We start from the raw sequence: 23,451 nt of genomic DNA, 5'->3' as shown, positions 1-23,451 counted from the left end.
ATTCCTTATTGAACTTAAAAACGGATACACTCTTAAAGAAGAACAAAAAGGTACTAGCACTACCAAATAGGTAGCCTTAATGTAACTCTGTACTACTTATGACTATGTAGAACAAGAACCAGAATAAAGAAATAGATAAAAGGAATGAAATAGAGGACCCAGAACAGACTCAAACATCTACGGACACTCAACATATGAGAGGGTGGGTAATGCACAGATAAAAGAAGAAAGAATAGAACTTAAATAAATAAATGATACTGAAACAATTGGTTATCTACAGAGAAAAACATAAAATAAAATTGGACCCCTTCTGATACCATAACAAAAAATAATAACAGTCAACTCTAGATGAATTATAGACCTAAATGTAAAAGGTAAAACCATGAAACTTTTAGAAGAAAATATAGGAAAATATCTTAATAGCTTCAGAGTAAGAAAAGACTTCTTAAACAATAAGAAAACAGACCAAAAACAATGGATTAATAAATTTTAAACCAGAATTTATCTTCATCAAAAGATACCACAAAAGAAAATGAAAAGATAAGCCACAATTGGGAGAAGATATTTGCAATGTGTATAATATCTAAGGATCAGGATATGTAAGACACATAATATATGGCCACAAATACATGATTAAAATGAAAAAAATAAAAAAATAAAAAAACAGAAAAATAGACAAATGACGTGAGAAGCCATTTTACCAAAAAAGTAAAATCCAAATAGCCAATAGATCTATTTTAAAAAGCTCAAACTCATTAATGATCACAGAAATGCAACAAAGGCCAGGCACAGTGGCTCATGCCTGTAATCCCAGTACTTTGGGAGGCCAAGGCAGGTGGATCACTCAAGGTCAGAAGTTCGAGATCAGCCTGGCCAACACGGTGAAACCACATCTCTACTAAAAATATAAAAAACTGACTAGGCGCGGTGGCTCATGCCTGTAATCCCAACACTTTGGGAGGCCAAGGCGGGTGGATCACTTGAGGTCAGAAGTTCAAGACCAGCCTGGCCAACATGGCGAAACCTCATCTCTACTAAAAATATAAAAAATTGACTAGGCGCAGTGGCTCACGTCTGTAATCCCAGCACTTTGGGAGGCCGAGGCAGGCGGATCATGAGGTCAGGAGATTGAGATCATCCTGGCCAACATGGTGAAACTCCATCTCTACTAAAAACCGAAAAATTAGCTGGGTGTGGTGGCGCACACCTATAATCCCACCTACTCGAGAGGCTGAGGCAGGAGAATCACTTGAACCTGGGAGTTGGCGGTTGTAGTGAGACAAGATCACGCCACTGCACTCCAGGGTGGCAACAGAGTGAGACTCCCTCTCAAAAAAAAAAAAAAAAAAAGTTAGCCGGGCGTGATGGCACACGCCTGTGAGCCCAGGTACCCGGGAGGCTGAGGCAGGAGAATCCTTTGAACACGAGAGGCAGAGGTTGCAGTGAGCCGAGATCCTGCCACTGCACTCCAGCCTGGGCGACAGGGTGAGAGCCTGTCTCAAGAAAAGACAAAAAAGAAATGTAAATTAAAACCAAAACGAAATACCATCATCACCAACAGACTTGCAGAAACTTATGTCTGGCCATATCAAGTGCTGGCAAAAATGAAAAACAACAAATGCACACATCCATTACTGGTGAGAATGCACACTACTACATCCATTCGTGAAAAGAAATTGGCATTACCTAATAAAGTCTGAATGTACACAGATATGTTACCCAGGAATTCAACTCTCAGGTTCATATTCTAGAATAATTCTTACACATGCGCACCGGAAAACATGTTTAAAATATTCATAGCAGGAATGTTCATGAGAGCAAAACACTGGGAAAAATTCAAAACTCTATTAACAATAAAACAAATAAATTGTAGCAAATTCTATGAATGACCAGAGTTATTTACACCCATTAACATGAATAAATCTCAAAGCGTAATACTGAGAAAAAGATGTAAATCTCAGAAGAACACAAACAGTATAAGTTCAACAGATAAAGTTCAAAATACGGCTAAACAAGACAACACACTGTTTAAAGACATACTTAATAGATGATACATTAACTAATAAAAGTAAGGAAATGACTCACAAAAGTCAAGATAAAGGTTACTTCTTGGGAGTTATGATTGAAAACACGGCAGTTTCTATGGTCTTGACAATGTTATACTTCTTACACTGGGTGGCAGATGTTTAAGTGTTTATTATTATTTAAACTGTATGCGTTTTATAAATGCTAATGTATGTTTAATATATTTCACAATAAAACCAATAAAGGGGAAAAAGAATGAGTATAAGAATGAAATTAAGAAGAGAAGAATTTTTAAAAGTCTGGCTGGGAAGGCAAGAAAAAACGTAGGACAATAGCTAACAGGGGTACAGGGGGCCGATTAGACCCAGGTATGTTTAAATACCAATGAAAAGGTTCCAGGGGAGTTGGAGAGGTTGGAAATATGGAATGAGGAAATAATTTCTAGAAGAAGGTTTCTAAGAAGATCCATGGGGATAAGATTCAGAGAAAATGTGAAAAAAGGATACTTCTTCCACGTTAACTTGAGGGAACAAAGCAAGAAGCAAGGACTTAATATGCTCACCTCCCTTCAACAAACTGCAATTCCGTTGAAAGCCAGGTACTATAGCACTTAGAACAGTGCTAATGGGCAGGGAAAAGAGGCAAGGACTGTGTCAGGCAACTTCACAAAGTATGCATTGATTCTCCGAGAAGAACACATAGTTAACACTTAACAAATACTCAAAAATCACCTATTAGCTAACTTCACAAATACTGAAATCACTTATTAGAAAAGTTCCCATTAAAGTATTATTCTTAAGGAGATAGACACACAAAAAACCCTTCAAAAAGCCATCCCCCTGAAACTATTCCAAACAACCGAAAAGACGGGACTTCTTCCTAACTCACTTTACGAGGCCAGCATCATCCTGATACCAAAACCTGGCAGAGATACAACAAAAAAAGAAAACTTCAGGTCAATATCCATGATGAACATCGATGCAAAAATCCTCAATAAAATACTGGCAAACCGAATCCAGCAGCACATCAAAAAGCTTATCCACCACGATCAAGTCGGCTTCACCCCCGGATGCAAGGCTGGTTCAACATACGTAAATCAATAAATATAATTCATCACATAAACAGAACTAAAGACAAAAACCACATGATTTTCTCAATAGATACAGAAAATTCAACATCCCTTCATGTTAAAAACTCTCAATAAACTAAGTATTGATGGAACAGACTTCAAAATAAGAAGGGCCATTTATGACAAACCCACAGCTCATATCATACTGAATGAGCAAAAGCTGGAAGCATTCCCCTTGAAAACGGATACAAGCCAAGGATGCCCTCTCTCCCCACCCATATTCAACATAGTATTGGAAGTTCTGGCCAGGGCAATCAGGCAAGAGAAAAAAATAAAGCGTATTCAAATAGAAAGAGAGGAAGTCAAACTCTCTGTTTGCAGATGAAATGATCCTATTTCTGGAAAACCCCATCGTCTCAGCCCGAAAACTTAACCTAATAAGCAACTTCAGCAAACTCTCAGGATACAAAATCAATGTGCAAAAATCGCAAGCATTCCTATACACCAACAATAGACAAACTGACAGCCAAATCATGAATGAACTCCCATTTACAATTGCCACAAAAAGAATAAAATACCTAGGAAAACAGCTAACAAGGGAAGTGAAGGACCTCTTCGAGGAGAACTACAAACCACTGCCCAAGGAAATAAGAGAGGAAACAAACAAATGGTAAAACATTCCATGCTCATGGATAGGAAGAATCAATATCATGAAAATGGCCATACTGCCCAAAGTAATTTATAGATTCAACACTATTCCCATTAAACTACCATTGACATTCTTCATAGAATTAGAAAAAAAAAAAAACTTTAAAATTCATATGAAACCAAAAAAGAGCCCATATAGCCAAGACAACCCTAAGCAAAAAGAACAAAACTGGAGGCATCACGCTACCCAACTTCAAACTATACTACAAGGCTATAGTAACCAAAACTTCACAGGACTGGTGTAAAAACAGACACATAGACCAAGGAAACAGAATAGAGAACTCAGAAATAAGACCGCACGTCTACAACCATCTGATCTTCAACAAACCTGACAAAAACAAGCAATGGGGAGAGGATTCCCTACTTGATAAATGGTGCTGGGAAAACTGGCTAGCCTTGTGCAGAAAATTGAAACTGGACCCCTTCCTTACACCTTATACAAAAATTAACTCAAGATGGATTAAAGACTTAAATGTAAAGCCCAAAACTTCAAAAGCCCTAGAAGAAAACCTAGGCAATACCATTCAGGACATAGGCACTGGCAAAGATTTAATGATGAAAACATCAAAAGCAATTTTGACAAAAGCAAAAATTGACAAATGGAATCTAATTAAACCAAAGAGCTTCTGCACAGCAAAAGAAACTATCATCAGAGTGAAAAGACAACCTATAGAATGGGAGAAAATGTTTGCAATCTATCCACAAGACAAAGGTCTAATATCCAGAATCTATAAGGAATTTAAACAGATTTATAGGAAAAAACCAAACAACCCCATTAAAAAGTGGGCGAAGCACATGGACACTTCTCAAAAGACATTTATGTGGCAAAAAAAATATGAAAAAAAGTTCAACATCACTGATCATTACAGAAATGCAAGCCAAAACCACAATGAGGTACCATCTCACACCCGTCAGAATGGCGATTATTAAAAATCAACAAACTACAGATGCTGGCGAGGCTGTGGAGAAACCGGAACACTTTTACACTGTTGGTGGGAATGTAAATTAATTAAACCATTGTGAAAGGTAGTGTGGCGATTTCTCAAAGACCTAGAACCAGAAATGCCATTTGATCCAGCAATCCCATTACTGGGTATGTCCCCAAAGGAACATAAATCATTCTATTAAAAAGATACATGCACACATATGTTCACTGTAGCACTATTCACAATAGCAAAGACATGGAATCAACCCAAATGCCCGTCAATGACAGACTGGATAAAGAAATTGTGGTGCATATACACCATGGAATACTATGCAGCCATAAAAAGAAATGAGATCACGTCCTTTGCAAGGACACAGATGGAGCTGGAAGCCGTTATCCATAACAAACTAATACAGGAACAGAAAACCAAACACCGCATGTTCTCACTTATAAGTGGGAGCTGAACAATGAGAACACATGGACACAGGGAGGGGAACAACACACAGTTGGGCCTGTTAGGGGGCGGGGGAAGGGAGAGCATCAGGATAAATAGCTAATCCATATACGGCTTAATACCTAGGTGATGGGTTGATAGGTGCAACAAACCACCAAGGCACATGTTTGCCTATGTAACAAACTTGCACATCCTGTACATGTACCCCAGAACTTAAATTTAATTTAAAAATAAAAAATAAAAAAGGATCATTCTGTATCAGACAAATTCAAAACAGTATAATCTTAAAAGTCCAACTCATACTTTTTTAATATAAACTAAATATCTACTATTGACATTTTTAAAAAGCTAATCTTTTGGTATCAATTCTTACTTTGATTATACAAAATAGGAACAAATCAATTTCTACTTACTTAATTGAGTTTCTAAAGTGGTCTTCAGCTGGGTTTTTTACAGTGCAACTGTTCAGGAGCCATAAATCTGCATCGGATGCATTTTCTATTAAAAAAAAATGGACACAAAAAAGAAGTAAGTAGCACATTTAATCATTCAAAAATACCCAGTGGCACTGGGATTGCTGTGGTAGGGGAGAGAAAAACAGTGGAGTCAAATGAACAGGCAATTACAACACAGTAGAAAATTGCTAGAACAAGGAAATATTTGTGAACAATAAATATCAAAATGTATAATCTATGCTATATCTTTTCACTTAAAATGTAATGATGATAAGCACTCTCTTCCTTTGTTTTCAATGCTTGACAGTACTATTTAATAATTTCCACAAACTAAAGTGAAACTTGCCCTAATCTTACCTCTGAGTATCAAATTAATTTCACTTTTGTGGATTATGTGTTAAGCTTTTTCAGGCACAGAGTGCACACTGAATATTCTTCAGCTTGAGAAATTCTTAAAAACATAACTTGTCTGCCTTAAAAATTAATGATTTACCTCAAAGTGGGCCTTTTATTCCTATCACCATTTTGATTAAATATTGTTATATACTATAATAAACTCACTGGCAATGCAACAAATAATCCAAACCCATCATATTTATTATATGAAGTTTTAATACCTAAAGTTGCTACTATTCCACCTGCCTCTTGCATATCTCAGTTGCCTGAAAGGATCTCATATATTAAAATAGGATTACCATAAAGAAAGGAAAACCAAAATTGAAAGAAAACTGCAGCAGCTTCAACAGTATCTGTATAAGAATAGAAGCTAAGATCAAATGACAGGAACTAAGAGAACATACAGATGTCTATGTGTAGATTCTCCACCTAGGAAGGAAGATTCAAATAAGAGCACTAGGTGGGAGGACTGGTAAGCACATCAGAGTTTCTGGTAACTTGGCACACACAAAAAAAAAATTCTACCGGCTGGGCTCGGTGGCTCACTCCGGTAATCCCAGCACTTTCGGAGGCTGTGGCAGGTGGATCATGAGGTCCGGAGTTCAAGACCAGCTGGGCCAAGATGGTGAAACCCCGTCTCTACCAAAAATACAAAAATTAGCCAGGTGTGGTGGTGGGCATGCGTGTACTCTCAGCTACTCAGGAGGCTGAGACAGAGAATTGCTTGAACCCGGGAGGCAGAGGTTGCAGTGAGCCAAGATCATTATGCCACTGCATTCTAGCCTGCGTGACAGAGCAAGACTCCATCTAAAAAAATAATAATAATTCTCCCAGTATTTTATTATAAACATGGCAAAAAAAAAATTTTTTTTTTTTTTTTTGAGATGGAGTCTTGCTCTGTCACCCAGGCTGGAGTGTGGTGGCATGATCTCTGCTCACTGCAACCTCCGTCTCCTGGGTTCACGCCATTCTCCTGCCTCAGCCTCCCGAGTAGCTGGGATTACAGGCACCTGCCACCATGCCCAGCTTAAAAAAAAAAAGTATTGAAACAATGAAAGGCATGGAAACTACTTACACTATTTATCAGCTGAATACTATGAGCCTTGCTAACTTGACTCATTTCTTGCATTCATTTCCTTTACCCCCAGACCACAGTCTAATTTGCCACCCAGCAGCCAGAGTGCCTTATATAAAACATAAATCAATTATGTCACTTCCCTACTCAACTCAGAAAAGATTATTCACCAACCTCCTGTTAGTATCCTCCAAATTATACCCAATGCCACCTGAGTGATATTCCTCTACTATCAATCTGATCCTAGTACTCTTTCTTCTCTGAACTCTTATAACAGACTGTGTGTAGACAATTCTTGTACACTGAAAATCATTCATTTTTTGGCCTGTCTTTATCACTATTTAAGAGATACTGAATACAACATTTTTATCTGCTGCTCCTTGAAAGTTCAAATCCCAACAGAGTGATGGGCACAAAGTAGACATTCAAATTGTCACAGAACACTAAACAATATGCAAGTAGGTAAAGGGTGAGGGGAGGATGACAGAGGGACAATGTGTGGGACCACATGCATATGGCACTTCTCCAATCTCCTAAAGCTTGGAAGGCCATATTGATCTTTAGAAATAAGCTTCAAGAAATAAGCTTCGCTATTGTATTTAACAAAGATTTAGGACTGAGACTCACACCTTACTCGTAACTATATCCCCAGCACTTATTACAGTGCCTGCTACATGGGAGATACTCCTTATTTATTGAATGAAAGTTGAATTTCAAATGACAAAGCAATACTATGAGAACCACATTATGCAGACAAGAAAATGTCACAAATGTCTGCTAGCTAATGATAAAAAAATCTAGCAATTGTTAGTTTATTTCAAAACAAATAAGGGCCAGGTGCAGGTGCTCACGCCTGTAATCCCGGCACTTTGGGAAGCCGAGGCAGGTGGATCACCTGAGGTTAGGAGTTCGAGACCAGCCTGGCCAACATGATGAAACCCCATCTCTACTAATAATACAAAAAATTAGCCGGGCGTGGGGGTGGGCACCTGTAATCCCAGCTACTCAGGAGGCTGAGGCAGAAGAATTGCTTGAACTCAGGAGGTGGAGGTTGCAGTGAGCCGAGATCATGCCACCGTACTCCAGCCTGGGCAACAAGAGCAAAATTCTGTCTCAAAATTAATAAATAATCCCAATGACAGAATTATCTGTACCAGATGCCAGCTTTATATCCCGGCACATTCTTCTACCCGTCATTTTCAAGTCATTAGACAACTCTTAACATAGGACCTCTCAAGGAGAAGTATGGCAATGAATAAATAATGCAAATTATTGGACTTTGGAATTTTGCTAACGTTGGCTTTCAAAATAAAGGGAAAACATGTGTTGCATAATGACATTTCAGTCAAGGATGGACCACATATATGACAGTTGATACACAAGAGTATAATGGAGCTTAAAAATTCCTATCACTTAGTATTTACTATAGAATACTTTTCATCACTGTTTCAATGTACTCCCTCTACTTATTTAAAAAAAAAAAAGAAAAAAGTTGGCCAGGTGCAGTGGCTCACACCTGTAATCCCAGCACTTTGGGAGGCCAAGGTGGCTGGATCACGAGGTCAGCAGTTCAAGACCAGCCTGACCAAGATGGTGAAACCCCATCACTACTAAAAATACAAAAATTAGCCAGGTGCAGTGGCAGGCGTCTGTAATCCCAGCTACTCAGGAGGCTGAGGCAGAAGAATTGCTTGAACCTGGGGGACAGAGGTTGCAGTGAGCTGAGATCGCACCAGTGCACTCCAGCCTGGGTGACAGAGTGAGACACTGTCTCAAAAAAAAAAAAAAAAAAAAATTAACTGTAAAATAACCTCAGGAAGGTCCTCCAGGAGGTAGGTATTCCAGAAGAAGGTAAGGCATTGTTATCATAGGAGATGACAGCTCCATGCATGTTATTGCCCCTGAAGATCTTCCAGTGAGACAAGATGTATTGCTGGAAGACAGTGATATTGATGATCCTGCCCTTTGTAGGCCTAGGCTCATGTGTGTGTTTGTGTCTTAGCTTTTAACAAACACATTTAAAAAGTAAAAATAAATAAATAAAATTTTTTATTTATTTATTTTTATTTATTTATTTATTTGAGACAGAGTCTCACTCTGTCACCAGGCTAGAGTACAGTGGCACAATCTCGGCTCACTGCAACCTCCACCTCCCGGGCCCAAGTGATTCTCCTGCCTCAGCCTCCCGAGTAGCTGGGACTACAGGCACCTGCCACCACACCTGGCTAACTTTTTGTATTTTTAGTACAGATGGGGTTTCACCATGTTGGCCAGGATGGTCTCAATCTCTTAACCTCGTGATCCACCTGCCTCGGCCTCCCAAAGTGCTAGGATTACAGGTGTGAGCCACTGTGCCTGGCCATAAGTAAATAAAATTTAATTTTAAATGCTTAAACAATAAGGAAATATTTTTGTTCAGCTGTACAATATGCTTGTGTTTTAAGTGTTATTACAAGAGTGTGAAAACATTTTCAAAAATTAAAAGGTTTATAAAGTGAAAATATAGTAAGCTAAGGTTAATTTATTATTACGAAAGAAAAATATTCTGTATAAATTTAGTGTAGCCTAAGTGTACAGTGTTTATAAAGTCTACAGTAGGGTGCAGGGTATGTCCTAGGCCTACACATTCACTCACCACCCACTCACTGACTCACCCAGAGCAACTTCCAGTCCTGCAAGCTCCATTCACAGTGTCTTAGACAGGTGCACCATTTTAAATTTTTCATACCATATTTTTAATGTACCTCTTCTATGTTTAGATGCTCTGCAGTGCCACGGTATTCAATACAGCAATATGCTGTACAGGTGTGTAGCCTGGGAGCAATAGTCTATACCATATAATGGCCTAGATATGTCATAGGCTATACAATCTAGGTTTGTGTGGGTACACTTGATGATGTTTGCATGATAACAAAATAGCCTGACACATTTCTCAGAACAAATTCCTATCCTTAAGCAACACATGACTGTACTATACTTGATGCAGTAACCTCAATCAATAGGAATTCTGTGAATATGTCAAAATGCCAAAAAATTCCATAATCTTTTAGGAAACTCCCCACCCAACAAATATTCCTTTCCCACTGAACACAGGAGATTCTTTTTTTGTTGTTTTTTTGTTTTTGTTTTTGTTTTGAGACGGAGTCTCGCTCTGTTGCCCAGGCTGGAGGGCAGTGGTGCGATCTCAACTCACTGCAAGCTCTGCCTCCTGGGTTCATGCCATTCTCCTGCCTCAGCCTCCTGAGTAGCTGGGACTACAGGTGCCCACCACCACACCCGGCTAATTTTTTTTTGTAGTTTTAGTAGAGACGGAGTTTCACCGTGTTAGCCAGGATGGTCTCAATCTCCTGACCTCGTGACCCGCCCACCTCAGCCTTCCAAAGTGCTGGGATTAAAGGCGTGAGCCACCATGCCCAGCCAGGGGATTCTTAATTATTTCTGAACTCTATCAGTTTTGTATTAGGACATATTATTTAATATTATCAAAAGATAATTCCTCTTAGAGGCATAAATCAGTCAATCAACAAACAATAGGCAATCAGGATTCACTATGTGCCAGGCTGTACTCTGGGTACTGGGGATATGGCTGTGAATAGAATCTCTACCCTCAGGGAGTTTACAGTCTTTAAAGAGTCTATCTGATTTTAAAAAATTAAAAATAAATTAAAAAAAAAAAAAAGCAGGCCAGGCACGGTGGCTTGTGCCTGTAATTCCAGCACTCTAGGAGGCAGAGGCGGGCAAACCACTTGAGGTCAGGAGTTCAAGACCAGCCTGACCAACGTAGCAAAATCCTGTCTCTTTGTATTTTGTAAAAATACAAAAATTAGCCAGGCGTGGTGGCACATGCCTATAGTCCCAGCTACTCAGGAGGCTGAGGCAGGAAAATCGCTTGATCCCAGGAGGCAGAGGTTGCAGTGAACTGTGATTGCACCACTGCACTCCAGCCTAGGCGACACAGCAAGATTCTGTCTCAAAAAAAGAAGGGAAAAAAAGAGGGAATAATTAATTATGTCAAATGCTAAGAATTCAAGACAGATATCTGTATAAATGTTAATATTGTTAACAAAAAGATAATATTCTATACTTTTCCTTTCTCAATTTAGAGTATTTGCTAGCTCTGAGCCAACCCACAATCACCCAGCAGAGGCCTTATTTATGAAATAACACAGAAAACAAACTCACTAAAAATGAAAAGTGAGAAGGAAAACTGGCTATGGCTATTTGCCAATAAATAATGGTGATTCCACGTGGCTTACCCCCTTATGCACACATTTCTGGGCTTCTAAGATGCCACCAACTATGAGAAACACCATCAACTTTGCAAAAACTCTTCCAGAGGGGTAGAAGTTATATGCAAGTTCTTATCAATTCTAAGATACACCCCAATTTCATACATTAATTTGGATAAGTGGAGGTGGAATAAATAATAAAATAAATGTACAAACACACTACCGCTTTTAGATGATCTGGTTATCAGAGCAAATACCTGCTAAGAGGTTAACACCTTCTGATCTTGCCTTAGAACATTCATGCCAGGTCCTCCAGTGCCTTAGAAGGAGAAGCAATATTAGAGAAGAGCACTGAGGGAAAGAAGGGCCAGGCAGACGGACAAGAGTGGACCAGGGAAGGGAAAGGTAGGAAGAAGGCACCAACTTAGAGAGTGCCCAAGAAAGAACTCCACCTACTTCGAGATTTGAGCGTTAGAATCCCTTAGAGTGCTCGTAACCTCTGATATGCAGCTGAAAACCATCTGCACATAAGCCAAATATTGCCAATGCCAAAGTTGGCATATCAGATCTATTTTGGAAACCTGCAAACTTCAGGCTAGCCAGATGGAATCTAGATTTCAAAATCTTTTTATATACAGTCTGTTGTTGTTGTTGCTGTTGTTGTTGTTGTTGTTTGAGACAAAGTCTCACTGTGTCGCCCAGGCTGGAGGGCAGTGGCATACAGTCTTTCTTTATTACAAACAGTACTGCAATGAGTAGCAATGTACACATGTCATTTTTACGTTTCCCAGATTACTTTTGGAATCGAGTCCAAAAAGGCGGGAATGTGGGGTCAGGGGATAAATTCTCATGAAATTCTATTACATACTGTAAAATTTTTCTCCACAAAGGTGTGCCACTTTGCACTCCCATGAGCAAGGCATGTGAGTGCCCTTTACCTGCAGCCTTGACCCTGGAGTCTGCTATGAAACCTTTGGACTTCTGCCAATCTGGTGAAAAACAACAGTGAGGGTATAACACGCATTTTTCTTATTATGAGTGAGCTGGGCACCTTTTCACGCATAAGGGCCCCTCGCAGTTTTTTGTTTGTTTGTTTTTTTCTGTTTTTCATCTTTTCATCTGTACCTATTTTTTGCCCATTTTTCTATCAGGCTAATAGTTATTTTCATCTCAAATTTTAATTTACTCATACACACATGCCACAGAGGATATCAATCCTATCTATATCTATGATACAAGTCACAGTATTTTTTCCAGTTTGTCATTTTACTTTTTTATAGTTTCTTCATACTTTTTTATTTCTAAAATATCAAATGTGTCACCCTTTTCTGTTATTGCTGATGGATTTTCAGTCATTATTAGAAGACTTCCTCTATTCCCAAATTACTAAGTAATTCACCCATGTTTTCTTCTAATACCCATATGGTTTTGCATTTATATCTCAGATCTATTAGGAATTTATCCTGATATACATTGATCTCGCATAATTTTAAAATGCAAAACAAAATGAGATCCTATATTCTCATATCAAAATAGAAAATATTAAGAAGTGTAATACTATCCAGTGCAAGCAAAAGAATGGGAAAACTGGCAACCTCTCCCTCTGCTGACGGCAGGCTACGCTGATGAAACTCTTTGGAAGGCAAAGTAGAAAAAACTATCAAACATATACATGCACGTCAGAATTTCTCCTACATATGCTTGTAGGATACTTACATCACATATCCATACACATGTGTACACACATGCATGCACACACACAAACATATATAAATAATTCTCATTGAAGATTATTGACAAGGCAAAAAACATAAAAAGCCTACCTATCCACTATAAGGAGATTGGTTAAATAAATTATGGGACTGCAGCTGAAATATCATGCCTGTTTTGAAAGCAACATAAATCTCTAAGTGCCAATTTGTAACAATCTCTGTGATATTATCAGGTGAAACAAAGCAAGGTATAGAAGAATATGTCTAGTATCTACTTCGTGTTTTACAAAGGAAAAAGAAAAAAGGGAAATTCTGTTCTAAGCAAAGAAAATGGATAGAAGTATACATGAAAAACTGGTTTGTCCTTGAAAGCAAGATAAAGGTTCAGTGGGCCCCAATATTGTATTCATGTGCATCTTTTATATTCTTTCTCTTTTTTTTTAAACTTGCATGAATACTACTTTTATAATTTTTTAATGCTTAATCCTGAGAAGGGACACATGAATATTTAATTTATATCTATCTGTACTGTTTGAACTGTTAAAAGCATGCATTGCCCTTTTTTCCCTTAAAAAACTTATCAACGCTTTTTAAATGTTTTTAAGTTTCCCTTTCCATACAGCTTGGAATCAATAGCTTCCTTTTATTTGAAGGGGAGAACATAAACTATTTTCCTGCTGTGATCCATCAGAAAAACAGTGACCTGATATACATTTTCCAAGGGACTTTTCCCTTGCCTGCTAAAAGCTTTTGGACTCACTGAACCAAGAAAATAAATAGTCACCAACAGGAGAAATAAACTATTGTTTTAATCAAAACACTTTACTTTCCAAACTGTTTCTTTATATACAGAAAAATTATTTTTAAATCCAGGGTAATAAAAATCTGATTAGTAATAACAATAATAGCTAACATTATTGAGTACCTATTATACATCCAGCAATAAACTTGGCCTGTCACATTCATTTTTTCGTGTAATCCTCCCATGTTGACCTTCATTTTTATTCCAGTTTTATAGAGGAGGAATCTAAGGTCTAGAAAAGAAAAGTAACTTGCCTAGAATCACACAGTGAGAGGGTGGGCAGGGGTAACAAACCCAGACAAACTGACTCCAGAGACTGTGAATTTAAGGAAATTATAATGGCTCATTAGTGGCTCTTTGCCTATTGATCCAAAAACAATGTAGAGAATGTCTACAAACTAAAATAAGTAATATTACATGGCCTTGCAGTTGTCTCATGATATTTCTAAGACTAATAATCGGGCTTCAAAAGCAGCCGTTCTGCTATTTTCAAAATTTCTAAGATCTTGAACATGTCATGTCTTGGCCTTTGGTAATGAGCAGGAGACATGGAAGCAAAGGGAGATTAATAATGAATGCAGGATTATTACCCTAAAGCACAGGCAGACTCTCACAACCACCAATCTGCCCTTCCCCCTGCAGGCTTCTGCATAATGGTGGCATTATAGAAGAGACAGCGTGGTTCACATCAACACTATTCAGGAGAACAAACCTTTATCTTACACAACTGTTCCATTTGAAAATCAACCCAAGAAACAACACGAAACAATAAAAGGAGTCTATTCATGGATTTAAGTAAGGAGGGTATGGAGGTTGATACAAATAAAAATTCAGTAGGAACAAAACAAAGAGAGAAAAGAGTTTCATTGTCTTGAACCCAAAAGCATTTTTTGGGAGTTTCTTTATCACAGAACTCTGGAAGACAAGTCAAGTCCAAACATTTTAAGTGTGCAGTACGTTTACCCATACCCAGAGGGTTTATTTACATAATACAAATCATTGACTGCCTACTAAAAACTGAGAATAGAGTACGCTTTAATAAGAGAATTCGAAAGCACCCTTAAGGTACAACTTGAAAATTAACTTCTTAAAACCAATGAAAATGGTCGGCGCGGTGGCTCACGCCTGTAATCCCAGCACTCTGGGAGGCCAAGGCGGGTGGATCATGAGGTCAGGAGTTCAAGACCAGCTTCACCAACATGGTGAAACCCTGTCTCTACTAAAAATACAAAAATTAGCTGGGCGTGGTGGTGCATGCCTGTAATCCCAGCTACTCGGGAGGCTGAGGCAGAAGAATCACTTGAACACGAGAGGCGGAGGTTGCAGTGAGCCGAGATCGCACCACAGCACTCCAGCCTGAGCAGCAGAGCAAGACTCCAGGTCAAAAAACAAAAAGAAAACAAAATAAAAATTCTGGTCAATAGATTAATTTTTTTCTTTACATTTCATTTATTTTTCTTTATTTAGACTTACACAATGCTCAGCATGGAGTAACCATGTTTTCAAAATCTGTTTTCTAAAAGGAATAAAAGTGATTCATGATAAAGTATTCTCCTTTAGCCAGCTAGGGTTGGAGCACTGGGAGAACGAGCAGAAAAAGGGGGAAAAAGGAGGAAAGAGTAGAGGAGAAATGAAAGGAAGACATTGACAAAGAGTACCTATGCTCCCATTCTGAAATTCTCAAGAGTATGAACTGGTCCTTTGTATAGCGGTGGTGTCTGCAGAGTGAGTCTCTGACTAAAGGAAATAGAAGCTACTGGGAAGAAGCAGTTATTCTCGGAGATTGCTTATATAATGAGTTTGTTCTCTTAAAATAGTCCTCCCAAGTGCTTTACAGAAATAAGATGAAGAAACCAAGGGTCAGCTTGAAGTCTGTTCATTGTATGAAAGACGATTTTTTCTTTTAAATGAAAAATAATAGCTGGCAAAGCTCTACCACTAACTATTGAAAATTAATTATGGCTATTACCCCATAGCTAAGTAGGCCTGGTCATAGTCAAATCAGGTACAAGACAGACGTTGTACTTACCATGTAGAAAAGAACATTATTAATATTCCCCGTCCTCATTCCAAATTAAATTGCTCTATTGATTTTGACATACAATTATTTCAGAAATTACTGCATCTAGAGAATCCCTAGGCCGGGCGCGGTGGTTCACACCTCTAATCCTAGCACTTTAGGAGGCCGAGGAAGGTGGATCATGACATCAGGAGATCGAGACCATCATGACCAACATGGTGAAACCCCGTCTCTACTAAAAATACAAAAATTAGCTGGGCATGGCGGCACATGTTTGTAATCCCAGCTACTCGGGAGGAGAATCGCTTGAACCAGGGAGTCAGAGGTTCCAGTGAGCTGAGATCGCACCACTGCACTCCAGCCTGGTGACAGAGTGAGACTCTGTCTCAAAAAAAAAAAAAAAAAAAAAGAATCTCTAACAAGATATATATTTCTGTATGTTAAAAAAAGTTTTATAAACCAAGAGCCTATATAAACACCAAATGGACTTTACAGGGCCCTTCATGATCCAGCCACCATGCCGCAGTCCAAAACCACTGCTCACCAGGCCCATCTTGCAAGCAATGTTACACCCGCAGTGAGCTGTTAGGCCCTTAGGCCTAACATACAAAACTCAAAAACTTAAAAGACCAAAGCTAATAGAAAAAAAAGGGCAACAAATATGAACTGAGAGTTCATGAAAAAATGAAACACATGGTTCTTGAACATACAAAGAGATGTTCAACTTCATTCTTAATAAGTGAAAACTAAAACTGCACTGTTTTTTTAAAAAATACTATTTTTCACTTACTAGACTGTCAAAAATCCAAAAGTTTGATAGCACACTATACTGATGTAACTGTGAGAAAACAGTAATCTTCATGCTTTGCTGGCGGGCATAGGTACCAGATCGCCACTTAAGGAGGTAATATGACAGTATCTACTGAAATGGCAGGTGCATATTCTCAGACCTAGTAGTTCCCCTATTAAGAAGTTAGCGTACTGCAAACATACAGGTATTATTTGTAATAGTAAAAAATGACTGGTTACAAATATTTTAGTACCTTCAGAACAAATACTCCTATAAACAAATGAATAACCTCTAAGTTCCAATGCAGAAACATCTCCAGGTCATATTGTTCAGAGAAACAAAATAAGACAATAAAAATATATACAGTAGGCTACCCCTAGGGATGAGAAGGGGAAAATCTAGAATATATAATCACATTTGCTAGTATTTACATAAAATTTTTTTGGATGTGTATCAGAAACGCATAGCAGGGGCTATATGCTGGGACTGGGAGAAGGGAGTAAAAAAGAGTTAACGGGAAACAAGAGGAAAACTTTTCCTTGTATGACTTCTATTTTCATTTAGAAACTATTCTAAAAATTAAATATTTTTAAAGTAAAAGGCAATCATAAAAACTGTAGCTTTTCTTAATACATCTTCCTGCTATCTCCTCATTTCTTTTTTGTTGTTGTTGAGACAGAGTTTCGTTCTGTTGCCCAGGCTGGAGTGCAGTGGCACAATCTTGGCTCACTGCAACCTCTGTCTCCCGGTTCAAGCGATTCTCCTGCCTCAGCCTCCTGAGTAGCTGGGACTACAGGCACCCGCCACCACGCCCGGCTAATTTTTGTATTTTTAGTTGAGGTGGGGTTTCACCATGTTGGCCAGGCTGGTCTTGAACTCCTGACCTCAAGTGATCCTCCCACCTCGGCCTCCCAGAGTGCTGGGATTACAGGCGTGAGCCACTGTGCCCGGCCTTCCTCATTTGTTTACTCCCCCTTCATTATCAAACATCTCGAAAGAACTCTCTCTATGCATGAGCTATATACTCTGTCACCTCACATTCACTCATCTACCACTTCATTTTGGTGAAGACCCTCAACTACCCACCATGTCCCTAAAACTGCTTTCATCAAGGTAACTGACACCATAAACATTTGGCAGAATGCACAAAGCAGTGAAACGGTCCTTTCTTCTTTCTTTTTTTTTTTTTTTTTTTTTGAGACGGAGTCTCACTCTGTCACCCAGGTTGGAGTGCAGTGGTGCAATTTCCGCTCACTGCAACCTCCGCTTCCCGGGTTCAAGCAATTCTCCAGCCTCAGCCTCCCGAGTACCTGGGATTACAGGCATGCACCACCATACCGGGCTAATTTTTGTATTTTTGGTAGAGACGGGGTTTCAGCATGTTGGCCAGGCTGGTCTCGAACTCCTGACCTCAGATGATCCACCCACCTCAGCCTCCCAAAGTGTGGGATTACAGGCATGAGCCACTTTGCCCTGCCAACAATCCTTTCTTTATGTTATCAACAGCATCACTCTCCCGGGCCTTCCTACTTTATCCATCTCCCTCCCCCATCCCACCTCTCAGGACTCGGAGTTTCAGAGGACCTAAATTTGGATTCCCTTCTCTTCTGTGTACTAGATGATCCCATCCACCACTCCCATGGTTTGAAATACTACCATTTGGCTGAGATGATAGCCCAATTTATACTTCCAGTTCACACACGCATCTGAGCTCACTATCCAACTCACCTAAGAACGTCTCCACTGGAATGCATCACAGAAATACTAAACTTGACACAAATAATTTCCAAAATTGAACTCTCAAATTTTCACCCTGTATTCATCAGGTTCTAGTTAGGAAAAAAGAAACCATTCTAGGCATGAAAACAGATAAAAATTAACAGAGAAATGTGGTTACATGGGCAATAGAAGATCCAAGACCCCAAACAGGGAAAGGGAAGGAACCCCAAAATGAACAACAGCAGTGATGGGGCTCAGAGCACACTACCCCAAAATATACCACCTCAACATATTGAGTATTTTAAACTGAAGAGATCTGAAAAATAGCAGAAGCAGGAAGGTCTCTCTGACCTTGTCCCTCTTGTCTCCCCTGAAACAAGTCATAAAACCTAGAAGAAAATTTCTGACCTTCCCCTGAAGCAGGTTATAAGACCCTCATTTGAGACATGCCTTCCCTATACCCAGAGGAAAGGAACATCCTTATCTCTGAAGACGAGGGGACACAGAAGAATCTGGCAAAATCAGGTCCTACTACGTTTCCCCCAGTTTATTACCATTAGATCACACTCTTTTACCCTACCGTATTTCTCCACGGCTCTCCACTCTTCTTCAAACCTACTATAAAAAATACTAAAGTTTAACTGTTTCTTTGGGTCTTCATTTCCTTGTGAAAGTTCCCATGTCACATAAAACTTAAATAAATTTGAATGTTTCTCTTCTGTTAATCTGTCTTTGGCAATTTGATTTTCAGACTCAGCCAAAGACCCTAAGAGGATGGAGGAAAATCTTTCCTCCCTTTTCCCAGCAGGCAGCTACTACCAACCTAAGGGCTGCGGAGACCCACTAGAAGAGGTGGTACGGGTTGAGTATCCCTAATCTAAAACTCTGAAATCCAAAATGCTCCAAAATCTGAAACTTTTTGAGTAACCACAGGATGCTCAAAGGAAATTCAACATTTTGGATCTTCAGATTAGGGATGTTCAACCAGTAAGTGTATAATGGAAATAGTCCAAAATCTGGAAAAAAAAATCCACAATCAAAAACACTTCTGGTCCTAAGCATTTGAATAAAAAATACTCAACCTGTATTATAAGAGCCCAATAGCTGGGATCATTTGACAGGGGCTAGAATAGCAGGAGTTGCCCTTTGGGACCAGGGAGTGCAAAGGAAGGAAGGAGCTCCCTGATAGCTGAAGCCACAGGCATGAAACTGCCACTTCCTGGGACACCACCCGGAGTAAAAAGTGAGGCAGAAAAATACCCTACCTTCTCCCTACTCCTACCCTCCAGTCTTCCATCAGTGCCTCCAATTGCCCAGATCTACTCACAAAAGCCGAATGGTAAGGATACCTATGAAATGCAATACAAAACAGGACTGAGAGGGTCAGAGAATTGGATTTGAGACCTAATAGGCAAACGACTAAACCTCACTTCTTCCAGTGTTCTACAGTTCCATAAATGGCACATCTCCCCACATGGTAAAACCAGAACCCTAGGAATCATCCCTTTTTTTTTTTTTTTTGAGATAGAGTTTTGCTCTTGTTGCCCAGACTGGAGTGCAATGGTGCAATCTCGGCTCACTGAAACCTCTGCCTCCCAGGTTCAAGTGATTCTCCTGCCTCAGCCTCCCAAGCAGCTGGGATTACAGGCATGAGCCACCACACCTGGCTAATTTTGTATTTTTAGTAGAGACGGGGTTTCACCATGTTGGTCAGGCTGGTCTCAAACTCCTGACCTCAGATGATCCTCCTGCCTCGGCCTCCCAAAGTGCTAGGATTACAGGCATGAGCCACCACACCTGGCTGGAATCATCTTTAATCATTCCTTTCCCCTCACCATCTTCCACGGCAAATCCAACAATTCCCAATGTATTTTATCTCCAAAATAATGTGAAATACATCTGCTACTTATCACTACTACCACCACTCTTGTATAAGCCATCATGTCACACCTAGACCATTGCAATAATCTCCTTTCTCCCTATGGTTTCCCTTAAGGCAACTCAGGGAACTAGCAACAAACTAAAGGAAAGCAAGAGTTTGTTTTAATAGTCATGGATAATCTGTACATATGCATAATTGAAAACTGGGTCAATAAGATACATACTATTTGCAGCTAGTTGAACATTTATTTTGATGAAAGAGAAAATAAGTCGTTATTGAGAATTTACTACACATAAAATAATAAAGTTGTTCCAAAAATTCAATTGTATCCATAAATTTGTATGTCCCCAAAAAACCTCCTTCCTTATTCAAATATTTGGAAAGTGATACACTGAAAATAGTTCTATTTAGTAAAGGAGCAGGCCCTAACCAAGAGAAAACCACTCACTAGCAAACTGCCAAAACATCTGGTTTCCATTCAGATTATACACAACCCTTAGTTGTTTGGCACAAATCAATAACACAAGTCATCTGCTCAGAATGGTACAGTTCCAGGATCAGCACCAATTCTAGAGTATAGAATTTTAAAGAGACATCTTAAAAGAGATCTTTAGATTAATCTGCAGAATATTATCTCCAATATAAGAACCACTTCTAGATTTTGACCTAGCAAACTTACTTGGTCAAAACAACTACCAATTTCATAATTAAAAAGAAAATACTATCACAACTCAATAATAAAAAGACAAATAATCCAATTTAAAAATGGGCAAGAGATCTGAATAGACATTTCTCCAAAGACATATAAATAGCCAACAATCACATGAAAAGAGGCTCAACATCACTAGCCATTGGGGAAATACAAATTAAAACCACAATGAGACAGCACTTCACATCCACTAGGATGGCTATACTTTTTTAAAGGTAGTAATTGTTGGCAAGAATGTGAACTGGAACCCTCATATGCTCCTAATCAAAATGTAAAATGGTTTGCCTGCTTTGGAAAATAATCTGGCAATTCCTCAAATTGTTAAACAGAGAGTTAACATATAATCTAGCAATTCCTCTCCTAAGTATATACCCCAGAAAAATGAAAACGTGTTCACATAAAAACTTGTACATCAATGTTCATAGCAGCATTATTCCTAATAGCCAAAAAGCAGAAACAACCCAACGTCCATCAAGTGATAAATGGATAAATAAAATGTGGTATATTTATGCAATGGAATATTATTCAGCACTAAAAAGAAATGAAGTGCTAATAGACACAACATAGGTGAATCTTGAAAACATTATGTAAGTGAAAGAGGTCAGGCACAAAAGAACATAGGTTGTCTGATTCTACCTCAAAGGCATGTCCAGAAGAGACAAATCCATAGCACAGAAAGTAGACTGGTGATTGCCTAGGGCTGAGAGGGATAGGAGGACTGAGGAGGCTCAGCTAAAGGATGTGGAGTGTCTTTGTGTGGTATTGAAAATGTTTTAAATTGACTCTATGAAAACTGTGTATTTCAAATGAGTGAATTTCATGGCATAGGAATTATTATCTCAATAAAGCTGTTAAAAAACAAAAACAAAAACAAAAACCTAGAGGTACGCTGGAGCCACATCGTCACCACTGTTCTCATTTCTGTGCCCACTGCCTAAATGTATCTTCCACCTGTCTGCCCTAACCAATTCCTGCTACTCATCTTTCATAGAGCAGTGTACACACCACCTACCCCCGGAAGCTTTCTCTACTCTCTTCAAAAAGGAAGGCACTGCTTCCTATGTGCCCACAGATGGGCTCGTGGTACATCCTGGCAATGATTCAAAAATAAATAATCCCTCGATGAACTAAGCAATCTTTAAGTCTTCAGAGCCAAACTCAGGAGATAGAACAGACTATGCTATTATTATTGGAGAATGAATAATAAAAGAATACATGAATGAACAAACAAGCAAGACCAAGAAAGCAGAAAGGTAACTTAATGAGTAGTCATCATGACCGAGGTAGGAGGAAAACAGACTAGTTGTCAGCAATCAAAAATTAACACTAAACAAACACTCTCAGCAGAAGCCGGGGTTAAGCTCTGACAGAGAGTCTGGTATTTCTTGGAGGGGATCTTCTTGTTCTAACAGAAACATGGATAGCAACCTTTCATTCTCTGAAGCAAAGATGGTCTCCAACTTACAATAATTTGACTTATAATATTTCAACCTTACAATGGTGCAAAAGTAATATACATTCAGTAGAGCCCATGTGTCAAATTTTGAATTTTGATCTTTTTCAGGCCAGTGATATGCACTACAACGCTCTCTCGAGATGCTGGGCAATGAACCACTGCTCCCAGTCAGCCACACGATCAAGAAGGTAAACAACTAATAATCTACTGTGGACTGTTTTGCCAGATGATTTTGCCCAATTATAGGCTAATTTAAGTGTACAAGCACATTTAAGAGAGGCTAGGCCAAGCTATGATGTTCAGTAGGTTGGGTATATTAAGCACATTTCCAACACATGAATTTTCACTTTGCCAGGATGTAACCCCATCCTAAGTCAAGGGGCATCCATGTTACACACCAATTTTAAAAATGCACTTACTAAAATATCATTAAAATGTTTTCATATAACAGATGTGATGAATGCATACAGTATAATATAGACATGCAAAAGAAAAAATAAAAGAAAATGCACCAAAATGTTTACAGTTGCTATATTTAGATACTGGAATTCATGCTATACAGAACAGATCTTTTCAGATTCTAGATGCTTCCAGGCATGAGTTTGGGCCTAACATGGTAAGTCTTCTTCCCCAAGCCTGAACCCTACCATCTAGAGGTTTTTACAGGTCTCTGGAGACATGTCCTGTAACATCTGAGTAGTTCATCTGGAAGGGCTGACTCAGAGAACTGACTTAGGCCCCATAGTCTTTTTCATCCAATTATTCAGCAGAGGACCAGTCTGGGACCTGGCAAGCTGAGGTTCTAACATTTGCCTTGAAGAAGGCTATTTTAAGAGTTCAGAGATTAGATTTAAAGGAATACACCATTAATTATGGGGAAATAGAGGCTCAAGTGGGGAAGAGATGGTTGCAAAAATAAAAGAACTTACTGACTGACTAGACATGGGAGATGACAGAGGGAAGAGTTAAAAGTTTCCAATCTACAAGGCTAATACAAAGAGTGACACCAGTAACATAAATGGAAG

General features: G+C 38.9%; 1 protein-coding gene across 5 annotated transcripts in view; it reads right to left on the bottom strand.

The window, feature by feature from the left end:
- Positions 1-23,451, bottom strand: part of CDKAL1 (CDK5 regulatory subunit associated protein 1 like 1) — a 715,037-nt gene that overhangs the window by 581,650 nt on the left and 109,936 nt on the right. For all 5 annotated transcript variants that reach the window (XM_054557269.2, XM_024248919.2, XM_054557271.1 and 2 more), the window contains one exon: positions 5,595-5,679. In XM_054557269.2, coding sequence (XP_054413244.1) covers positions 5,595-5,679 — 85 coding nt within the window. The remainder of the gene's footprint in view (positions 1-5,594; positions 5,680-23,451) is intronic.

Source organism: Pongo abelii, chromosome 5 (genome assembly GCF_028885655.2).
Source record: "Pongo abelii isolate AG06213 chromosome 5, NHGRI_mPonAbe1-v2.0_pri, whole genome shotgun sequence".
In the NCBI taxonomy this organism is placed as follows: Eukaryota; Metazoa; Chordata; class Mammalia; order Primates; family Hominidae; genus Pongo; species Pongo abelii.
Note: the sequence above shows the minus strand (reverse complement) of the source record. Positions and strands in the feature narration are given on the sequence as shown.